This window comes from Acanthaster planci, linkage group LG13, assembly GCF_054643075.1.
Source record: "Acanthaster planci isolate LZ-2023a linkage group LG13, COTS_SCS, whole genome shotgun sequence".
Classification (NCBI taxonomy): Eukaryota; Metazoa; Echinodermata; class Asteroidea; order Valvatida; family Acanthasteridae; genus Acanthaster; species Acanthaster planci.
The window spans coordinates 1,747,678-1,758,212 of record NC_141789.1 but is presented as its reverse complement, the minus strand read 5'-3'; the positions used below and the strand labels follow the sequence as shown (position 1 = coordinate 1,758,212).

The 10,535-nt window shown below is 42.2% G+C and overlaps 1 protein-coding gene across 2 annotated transcripts in view; it reads left to right on the top strand.

The window, feature by feature from the left end:
* The window catches only part of LOC110977066 (uncharacterized), a 44,092-nt gene that overhangs the window by 29,748 nt on the left and 3,809 nt on the right, over nucleotides 1–10,535 (top strand). Inside the window, exons 1-15 of one of the 2 annotated variants that reach the window (XM_022230862.2) lie at nucleotides 507–657; nucleotides 2,269–2,378; nucleotides 2,748–2,886; nucleotides 3,294–3,420; nucleotides 4,004–4,173; nucleotides 4,965–5,149; nucleotides 7,124–7,196; nucleotides 7,349–7,395; nucleotides 7,822–7,976; nucleotides 8,160–8,415; nucleotides 8,894–8,968; nucleotides 9,348–9,427; nucleotides 9,723–9,806; nucleotides 10,018–10,056; nucleotides 10,232–10,351. In XM_022230862.2, the coding sequence (XP_022086554.2) occupies nucleotides 593–657; nucleotides 2,269–2,378; nucleotides 2,748–2,886; nucleotides 3,294–3,420; nucleotides 4,004–4,173; nucleotides 4,965–5,149; nucleotides 7,124–7,196; nucleotides 7,349–7,395; nucleotides 7,822–7,976; nucleotides 8,160–8,415; nucleotides 8,894–8,968; nucleotides 9,348–9,427; nucleotides 9,723–9,806; nucleotides 10,018–10,056; nucleotides 10,232–10,351 (1,725 nt within the window). In that variant the 5' untranslated portion in view covers nucleotides 507–592. Of the gene's footprint in view, nucleotides 1–506; nucleotides 658–2,268; nucleotides 2,379–2,747; nucleotides 2,887–3,293; nucleotides 3,421–4,003; nucleotides 4,174–4,964; nucleotides 5,150–7,123; nucleotides 7,197–7,348; nucleotides 7,396–7,821; nucleotides 7,977–8,159; nucleotides 8,416–8,893; nucleotides 8,969–9,347; nucleotides 9,428–9,722; nucleotides 9,807–10,017; nucleotides 10,057–10,231; nucleotides 10,352–10,535 lie in introns of those variants that run through there. The other variant, XM_022230861.2, reaches the window with a different exon arrangement.

Here is a 10,535-nt window from a genome sequence, read left to right as displayed (position 1 = left end):
AAAGAAACAAACTCACTGAATGTGTTTGGGGCTGCTATCAATCATGGAGGAATAAAACACACATTTCCTCATCAATATAAAAACTTTGACTTGTTGATGAGCCACATTTGATTTAACTTTTGAAACGTTAAATTGTGGTTAAAATCTAATTTTGTCTCAAACTATCATAGTGATAAACTATCATAGTGACTTAAAACAAGGGAGTTTTCCTCATGAAAGGAGTAGGAACGTTCGAACAGCAAGGTTTAGGTTTGAACCAAGTGCTCAGTATTTAAGGGGGAAACAATGATCGTGTAACTGACTCTTTTAAAGTGTAAAATGGGTCGAATAAATTTCCACTCACACTATAGTATCACAGTTCTCCTTACAAAATACAGTTTAAGGCAATGGAATGTAACATTTAGAATAAAAACAAAAATAGGGCATTTACATGTACTTTAAACATGCAGTGAAGATCAATGAGAATATCCTGACAGAAAAAAATCCACAAAGACGAAATGTTCACGGTTCTGGGCTTTGAGCTTTCGGGTGAATGCGAACTACACATTGCCAAATGATTTTTTAGGGTTGGCGACGTCGCGGGAGTTTCAAGATGGCGTCAAAAAGGGCACTCTACAAACCGGCGACTTTGCAAGAAGTTGGTAGTCATGAACAGAGGTTTGTTGGCAAAATTTCGGCCATATTTGTAAGAAATACAAAATGAAATATAAGGTTAGGCTTTCCAGACTTGGAGGACCAACGTGGCTTCGTGTTAATATTGTAATTTCTCTTACAGTAGAGTAGGCCTAAAACCGAAGCCACAAAGTTGCCAACAACATGGCCGTAGGCCTAGCCCAGAGTAGTGACTTACTGTCAAGGAAGTAATGGCCAGCCATCGGACTATGATACATGGCTAAGAAAATGTCATGATTTATGCGTATAACGTGACACATGATCACTGCACGTACTGTCATTGATTGGTAAACTTACCACCCATTGACAAGAAAGAAGTGGGGGCCGGCACTATGGAGTCATGGTCCAGCGAAATGGCACCTAACATGTCCAAATGTTATATCTGAAAGCGTGTAGGCTAAAAGTGTTCGTTTTCATCATCTTGTAGAGCTTAAAATACACTTTCATTTGATGTACGACTCAAGGCATTTGAATAAAGCACCATCAAGCCTTGTTATGGTTTGTGAAGACTACAAAAAGGTAACAAAAAAGTGTGCATTTTTCTGTTGAAAATCCCCCAAAGCATGTATAAGGAGTTGATGAAACATATATGAAATGGTGTTTACTTGGAAGCTTGGAATTTCATTAAGAAAAGGAAGTAAATGTCAAAAATCAATGTCAAACTGGTGCCGAACAGCCCTTTTGTATGGGGGTGCTGTCGTGCAACTGTGCACATATGGTGTATGTATGTGCATCAGATTGATGCATGGTGCACGGGTAGCAAGATGCAAATAACAAGCGCATAAACCACACATGTTGTTTCAGTCAAATGTTATCAAAAGATCCAGTCAAACACGAACAGACTTAAAGGAACTTATGACACCTGATAGACTTGGTCCCCTATTTTATAGCTATTTATTGATGACAAACTATCATATCAAAACTATGCCTCAGTGATCTTTCACGCATCACTAAATATTTCAAGCCCAACTCAACTGTCCTGTTACTGTATACATGTACGCGTATCCTATGTTTATTATTGATAAAGTTCTCCATTATGAAAGATATTGTTTACTTTACACTTCCTCTGTGACTTAACTACAGATCTTTGTCCAACTCTGGCATGTCTGGAAGTGGAACCAATAAGGAACAAGACTCCATGTGGTTCAAATACATTGATGAAAAAAAACTTGTGTCAACCCCCAAAAAGTGACGGACTAATTACGCCTAATTTTAATAACAAAAAAATTCATAACTTCACTATACTAACAGCTGTTGAGCTAAACCTGAAAAACCTGGAAAGTGCCGGACTCCCTAACTATTTTGCTGCGAACTGATCGTGCCTTTTTTCCACTTTAGACCACTGTTCCCAAACTGTGTACGTCCTTTCCTCCAAGTCAGTCAACTTTGATAAGAAGATGATAATAAATCAAAATTCCCGTCAGCATGTTCAAAATGGCAATGTAGTAGGCACAAATAGAATCAATTAACTAAAAACTTCATTGCAATTTTTGCAAACATAATTTAGAATGTAAGTTAATTTCATCCAAGAGACATCATCTTGCATTGTATGGAAATGTCCAATTTATGGTGTTTTTTAAATTAAATTTTCAACAGGCGGGGGTTAGCCCAAGGTCGCCTCGTTAGTAAACCAGTTTTGCCAGACTCAATGACTGTGTTTGCTTCACCAAGAGATTTAAATCCGAATACTTCAAACACGGATACAGGTAATAGATCTACAGGTCTGTTTTATATTTATAGTTGGAAAACCACTCGAATTAACTGCCAAATGAACTGTTGATCATTCATCAATTATCAATTACACCCATCTAGAACATTTTGTTAGGTCAGAGACAACTACCATTGCTACCAAAGGTGTTGAAGATAAGGAATTTATCTTTAAATTCAAATAAAAGTAATTAATGTGAATAATTCATAATTCAAATTATTCAAAAGCAAAGCCTATTTTGTTTCCAAAAGAGAGACTCAGCTACTTTTGTATGTATGTCTAGCAATACCTATGGAAGTGATTTCAAATTATTCCGCAATAAATGAAAGCTATTGTTTTTCAAATGTGAGGAATATTGTACTTTCAGCTGATGTATCAGTGACATTACCGCACTGCGGCTACCCAGTAGAGGGCACTGTCACCCCTCCAAGGCAGTTGCTGGCAAGTGTTGAGACCAGACATGGGCCCCAGACGGCTGCCAGCATCTCACCTCGTCAATCCAAAGTGTAAGCTGTCGTCCCATTTGTTGAATCCATCCAACCGATAGAGATTATTTTGGAAAGAAATTCTTCTTTTGTTTGATTGTACAAAATTAGGCAGTCCAAATGTGGTAATTGTAACTATTATTATTAAGTCTTTCTGGTTATGACGCCAAGGATTCCTCAAAAGTGCCCTGGGCACTGTAGCTCGCAAGCCTGAAGAAATCTGTAGAGATGAGAAGAAGTTACAGTTTTAGAGGTGGCATGAAAACCCCAGAGGTAAAACCAATGAAATCAGGTAGGGACTGAAAACCCAATCCACACGTGGACCTGGCCGGGATTCGAACCCGGGCCGCAGAGGTGACAGGCGAGGAAAGAACCACTACGCCAGCCTGACTCCCCTCTAACGAGGTGCTAATTTGTTGTATGTGCAGGTCGGTGTTTAATGGTCAGTCTGGGCATGCCGAAGCAGCTGCGCCCAGTTCACCCTCAAAGCCCACGCCCTCTGCATCACTAGAGCTGTCAGATGCCGAAATTGACCCGAGCCGAAGTGCATCCAAGGTCAGCAGACATTCAGATCGTCGCATAAATTATGTAAATTCCATCTCCACACACCAACCCATCCCCTGATTTTCTATCTCCACGACTCAGGGGCAAAGTTCTACCTCTCACAATTCTTCCAAGAAATTAATCACCCATATAAAATTTAGTTGCGTGATAGTGGGCTCTACTCACAAGCCCCCACCCAGTGATGAAGATGCGAATCATTCAGTAATTTTAAGTTGCTGATAACCGTTACATTCAACCCAACAAGTATGTTATCTCAAATCTGGGCTGGTTTCCAACCTCACCCCTACTGGATAATTAACAATAGGGGTGATGACGCCCTGGGAACCAGCTTACCTTCTGCCTCTTTTAGGATGCATCCAAATCTGTTGTTGAGAGCTAGGTCTAGGTCTTCACTCCATTAAATATATACGCAGAGACAGTACACCTAGCCGTAGCTCTGGAAGCTTGTTTCAGACATTGCCTTGGTAGGCTGCAGTGCCTATCTTTGAATGGTACCATGCCGATTTCTTTTCTGGATTCCCTGACATATTTTCTGTGTGGACAGTAATTGTTTCCTGCGTTTTATTTGAAACAGTCCCCTGTTCTGCATGTGAGACATCTGACTCCCTCTCCTGTACTGTACGTGGATGCTTCGGGAGGCCTCATTGACCCAGACAGGTCAGAAGTTGAAACCAACACCGGTCTGGTGATCTCACCGGTGAAGGTCGTGTGTCACGCCCCGGCCGTGGTCGAGAGCGACCTGAGGTAAATCACTTTTGCTCCCTGTAACAATCTATTCTGGAAAATGTGAGAAAGTTTGCAAGATTCACAGTCAGCTCAACTATCCTACAAAATATCACAGTCCTTTCAAGAACTTCTTTGTATTCTGTAGGCAACTGGTTCTGGTGAATTGAGGCCTTTTACAATGAAGGCTCAGAAAAAGGCAACATAGAAACGGAATGTAAGATCAAATTTAGGATTACATGTTAAATGTTTTCATAGCAAAAATGGACACAAACTCTTGAGAACTACATGCGGCATGGTGTCTTGCAATGTAAGCTTTCTCCATCATGATCACTCGTTTTCTTTCAAAGAGACTGTCTTCTTTCAAGTACTTGTAGTCAGTAGCCGACTACCCTACCCTTACGTCAACCTAGTCTGAGGAAGTACGCTAATCCCTGCCAAACCTTCCTACTCAAATTATGGGGCTATTTTCACCTGCCCCGTGACACTGGAGCCATCTGTCTGATTTAATTGAATTAACATTTCGCTCTCACACCAGAAATTGGGCCCCCTCCTTGATAAAAAGGGAAACTCTAAACTGGGCCAGTCTCCTTCAAGAAACACTTGAAAGTGCCAAGAAGGTCAATTGTGATAAGGAAAAAGAAATTCCAAATTTGTCTCCCGTGCGACTCGTTGCATGTGGAACAGGCAGCATCAGTTCCTTAAAAGGAATCTTCGATTAGGTACCCTTGTAATTGTTTGTTTTTTTAAGGATTTCTCTTGCGTAAGCAATATTGACGTCCTTTTTTTGGGGGTCCCGATTCACACCATAGGGACTCGGGCTACACTCAGGAAGCAGCTCGGATCAAAGTGGATGCTGTGCCGACGGTCAGCCTGCTGGGTGACCTCGATGTGACACAGGTCAAAGGTGACAGAGGGTCATCGGCTCCCCTTGCGGTATCTGCGTCAAAGGGCGGAGCTAGGACCCCGCTGGTTGTCAAGGGGAACGCACTAGCAGGTAACCCTTGACTCACAGTCACATTTTGCTTCACCCGGGTGTCCTTTTTTTCCATATTTCCTGCAAAACAGTTCATGAACCTGAACTATTTGCGATCATATTTGACTTTGATTATTAAAAGTGGTCTCCAGCCAGATATCTTGCAGTTTGTGTCCAGTGTAACTGGTACCCAGCAGATGTCTGCGTAAAATGTACACGTATGTGTTCGGCAGCCCCGTGAAATGGACTTTTAAAGTATCTACTTGAAACAAGCCTCCATAGTGCAATTGTTCTCATTAGAAACAAAGAAAATTCTCCCTTCCTTTTCATGAATTTTGCATTTGAATATTCATATTCGGAAAATTCGGATATTCAGCACAGCCCTAGTTCCCGAAATTTAACCCTAACCATGCTGACCCCAACAAGGTTATGCAGGATTTCAGTGGTCCCTAGGGGTTAGGGTTAAGCTAGCCGTTCTGACCCATTGCCATCGATGGTCATCAGATGGTGATCTGTTTAGTCTCAGAAGTGTCTCCTGAATACACCGGTAACGCATATGGTAATTAGAGTTGCATGTTGTCATTTTGGATCCTCTTTTTGTTTACTCATCTACGGAGGTTGGTTTTCACCAGTTAAGGGGTTAGTGAGCTCTTGGTCTGTACGCCATAGGAGTCGCCGATAATGAATAGACGCTCACCCAATATCCTGTTGACATTATCGCGCTTGCTGTGAGCTGACCTCTGGGCCATGCAGCAACCCCTTTGCCTCTGACCTCAGTAGTCGCTTCCCGATACGGACCCTGTGTCTGATTGATCCCACGCCCGTCAGTTTGTCAAGCCTCGTAATTGTTTTGTCAGTTTGAGAGCAACCGGACAATGTGGTTAGCTTCTTCATAACCCCCCCCCCCCCGGGAGATTAGCGTCTGCAACTCGAGGAGGCTCATGATCCAACCTTGCCGTCATCAGCCTAGTTCCTGTTTTTGTTGTTTCAATTAAGCTCGGGAATGATTCTCAAGCCATGGGATGGGAGCTGTATTGGCTTACAGTTTTCCATGTATCATTTCAGTGACCCTGCATTTTATAGCTTTAACTGTGGCAATGTGCTTGATAACAAGACCCATTCTCCCATTCAAGTTCTGACAAGGGCTGAGTCCATTTGAATAATTCACACTATTGGAATTTTCAGCCTTCAAATCGATGGAATATCCGCATATTTAGTTGTACTGACCGGCAGATTGTTGAGTAATAAACCATACACAAAATCAGTTGGAATAATGCACACAGTTGTACATTATAACCAAACCACTGTAATAGCTTCTCACATCTAGTAGTATCTCCCACCACAATTTGGCAAAATTAAGAGACGAATAACACTTCTTTTCCTGTTGAAAATGTATATTTGTTTCAAATTTTTGAATGAATAATTTACTTTTTGAATCGTAAGGTTTCTGTCACTTTTCAGTTGAATCTGCTTGGAGCAAGCCTCTATAGTGCAACTTTTCTCATTTAGAACAAAAGAAAATTATCCCTTTCCATGAATTTTGCATTCGAGTCTTCAAATTCAAAAAATAATATTCAAATATTTGATTATCTATCGAATATTTGGTTATTTGGATATTCGGCCCAGCCGTAGTTCTGACAAAGTAATCTCATAAATTACAGAAAAACAAATGAGATAATAAAACCTAGTTTTGCCTTTGTGGAAGGTGTGGAAGTTCTTTAGATTGATCTCAGTTTTTGTACAAATAATTCAATTTTTTGAATTAAAATAAAATCTTGAGTGTTACTGGGAAAAGTAATGTGAAATCGAGTGAATTTTTTAAGAATTTGAGCATTCGGAAATTTGGAAGAGAATAACTAGACTCCATGGATGTCAAGCTACAAGACGTTTTGTATGTCTCCTAATGGATGCACGTATGTGAAAGACAGTGATGATCTCAAAGGAAGTTGCCATTGAGTTGAATTCCTGTGGCTCTGTGTCCATTCTCCACTGCAGGCATTGCGCAGGATATGACTTCGGCCTTGAGAATTGATGACGCCTCCAGAGACGAGGACGAGACTGTGCCAAGGTGAGAAACCATGTTGAATTCTGTAGCAGTCAGCAATGTTTGGTTTCTCCGAATACAAACTGTTGTCACCGAATTGCATGCCAGTATTAATGGAGACTTAGAACCGTTGTACAGTTCTTTCTTGCATTATATGCCGATTCGCTTTTTTTCAGGACTATTAAGACAGAATCCACCCAGAAGGACAAGAAGAAAAAGAAAGGTAACAATTCTTTGTTGTGTCCGTTGAAGCTACTTCTTTTTTTTTTGCTTGCCGAACTGAAAAGCCCAGCCACCGTTGTTTGACACAAACATTGATGGCCCATTTTATGTCAAATTACAACAAATTAAATTATTCAACAATGAACTTCAGGGCAATTCTGAAAACTGCAAAAAATATGTCAAGGGTTCCAATAAATGCCGTTGTACTCTAATTTCTCTCTTGCCTGTGAGTAAGCAGACTTTCTTGAAATCTTATCAACTCCCTTGAGAGCACACTTAGTATATCCCCGCGGGTTGGGACAAAGCAACTGCAGCAAAATGCCTTGCTCAGGAACACAAATACATCAGTTGGTGTTGCTCGGACTACACATTCCTGCCCCCTCGCACCCGTCACGAGCATTTCTTTCCCCCACGTGTCATCTCCTAGCCACAATCGTGCCGTCGCGGTACATGCAAGCCGCTACCAAGACCACATCTGCTGGATCCAGTTCAGTCAGGGAATCGACCACATTCCCTCCTCGACCACAATACGGCTCGTCTACTGCAACTTCCAGAGGAGGCCCAAATAAAAAAGCAGTCAAGGTCAGTACATGTATTTCGAAAGGAGATGTTTTCCATTTTTTAGGCTCCGGAAGATTTCAATTAATTTGTTAGAGAGGATAATAAGACAAACCATGTACTTGAATCTGTTTTGAGTTAAAAGTCACTTTGGTTGAATTGTCAAATTTAACAGAAATTGCCGAGCTTTTGTTTTTCCCCAAGCAGTCGTCCCATCCCAAGAGGACAGTCAGTGTGTCGGCAGCCCATCAGCCAGTCGGCAAACAGCGCAGCCAATCCTCCCGCCAATCGCATTACAGCTACACCCCGGTGCCTCGTGGGATGCACCGAGGGGGCGGAGTCACCTCCACGCCTGCCGTGAATGCCTCTGTTCCCCCTCCGGCTGGGAGTTTGGATGCATCGGCCATCGGGGCATCCATGGTCCAGGGCCCTGATGCATCCATGGCAATGGCCCCGGCATCAGGTTAGTTGTTCTTATCCACACTACTGGCTCTGTGTATGCTGTTACAGTTGCCGCAACCTGTGGTTACCTCGTTATTTTCACTTTTTTTTTTTTCATTTTTTAAAGCAAAATTTGACTTTCACTTTACATTCCTTGTTGTTCATGTTAATCGTGGCTTTTCCACTTACCATAACGTAATTTATTAACATATCAAGGATATGTGTACTTGGACTTTTTTGGTTACGTGTGTTCTTCCTTTGTACTTGTTTTCCAATTCTGTATAATTCCTTGCAAAATTTCAGTAACGGAGTAAGATTTTTAAAAAATTCAATCGACCTTACTTAGCATAGTTCACCTCTCAGATACCAAAGAGCAAATGTTTGCGAACCGCGAATACAATCGGGACAACAGGTGAGGAAAAAAAGTGAGAGGTTGCAAAACTATCCATAAATCTGTCGGCTGCAACCTTGAATGAGGTGCCTGTTATTCTCCCCTGCAGGTGTTGCTATGTCATTAGCCGATAGACTGGATAGTGCCAAGAGCCTGTCCCACCACGAAGACCTCTCTGCTGCAGGTACTTGAGCATGTCGGCAAGACGTCCTCAGATCGTCATCGCAAAATTTTTGTCCGCCAAACTGTTCATCTTCATGCTTGCCCGGACCGTCATTCCTCACCTCAAGTTCACAAAAACAAAGTGGCTAGTCCCCTCCAACAATTTCAACAATGTTTTCTTTCAAACCTTTGCAATCAGGACTTGAGATATTGAAGACATTAAATTTTGTAATGCACTTGTTATAAAAAAAAGTGCATGAACTTTGAGACATTCTTATAAAATTCATTGTCTAATTTACTGTCGAACTCCTACATATAGCTACCATTTTGGTTTCCTTCCAATAAATTCCACCTCCTGCTTCTTCTCAAGCCTTTTGGCACGTTTTGATTTGAATTTCCAGATACATCCGTCTTCCAGTCTGGCATGTCATCCACCGCTGGGCAGGATTCGGCTTATGCGTCGTTCCCAACGACCCACAAGGTAAGTCTTGGCCACTGGCGGACTTGCTTGATCCGATCCACTTGGTGGCAAGGGAAGACTGTTGAAATCAAATCTCCTCACCAGAGAGTACCATCGAGAATTCCCTGCCTTGGCCGCATTGAGACATTGAACCAAGGGTATTTCAACTTACATTCACAGAAATCAGTGGGGGAAATTGTTTGGAAAAGGTGCCGAAGGAAGACATTTGCAGTTGTTTTTGACACGGCTTAGCGATGCCACTGTTTGGCATTGACTCTGTGCTAATCCCAAGATGCCGGTCTGATTCGCTTTGCAGAAGAAGCGGGCATCTGATATCACCCAGGACTACCTGGATCGGTCGTATGCTCGCTACACACAGGCCCTCTTCCTAGATTCCAAGGTGAGCTTATGACAGAAGCAAAATGCAAACCAAAACAGTGTGATCCACGATGATGTCAAATTGCCCTGGACATCTCCAAGACAGTTTTCCTGTGCTAAGATACAACAAGAGGATGAATTGCCCCTGTAGACTCCGGCGGGGTCACTCCTGTTGCTGGTATAAAAGACCTGGTTGTTAGATCTGATTCCGTTTTTCTTTCCATCTTTCTTAGGTAGAGAAGACTCTGAAGGAACAGGAGAAGGAAGCCATGGTGAGTCGTTCCTGCTTGTTCCCCCTGCATTTGTGGCTTCATTTTTTCTCTCGAACAGAACCTTTTCATTTCAGGATGAATGTGATAATCTCGAAACAGAACCCTCTTCCAAAATAGAGTGGGCTTGACCGTCAAAGCTCACACCTGTCCTAAAATTGCCTCGCTGATTTTCCAGTCTCAGATGTACGGCCTGTGGCACGAGAATGAAAAACTGAGAGCTAGGAAGCAAGAGTTGGAGCTGGAGTTGACAAGCAGTCGCCATGCCAACCGCCTCGATCAACAGCTTGACGTCCAGGTAAGTGTGTCAGTCACTGCATTTCTTTTTTCCTGGAACCTAGGGCGACTCAGATTAACCAATTTAATTTAATTTCTTGGAGGCTAGAGAGGAATCCCTAGTAAGTCCAGAACAAAGTCTGTAGCACTTGGACATTCACAGCATGCCTTCTTTGCTCAGAAATAAGTCTTAGCAGTTCAAAAGT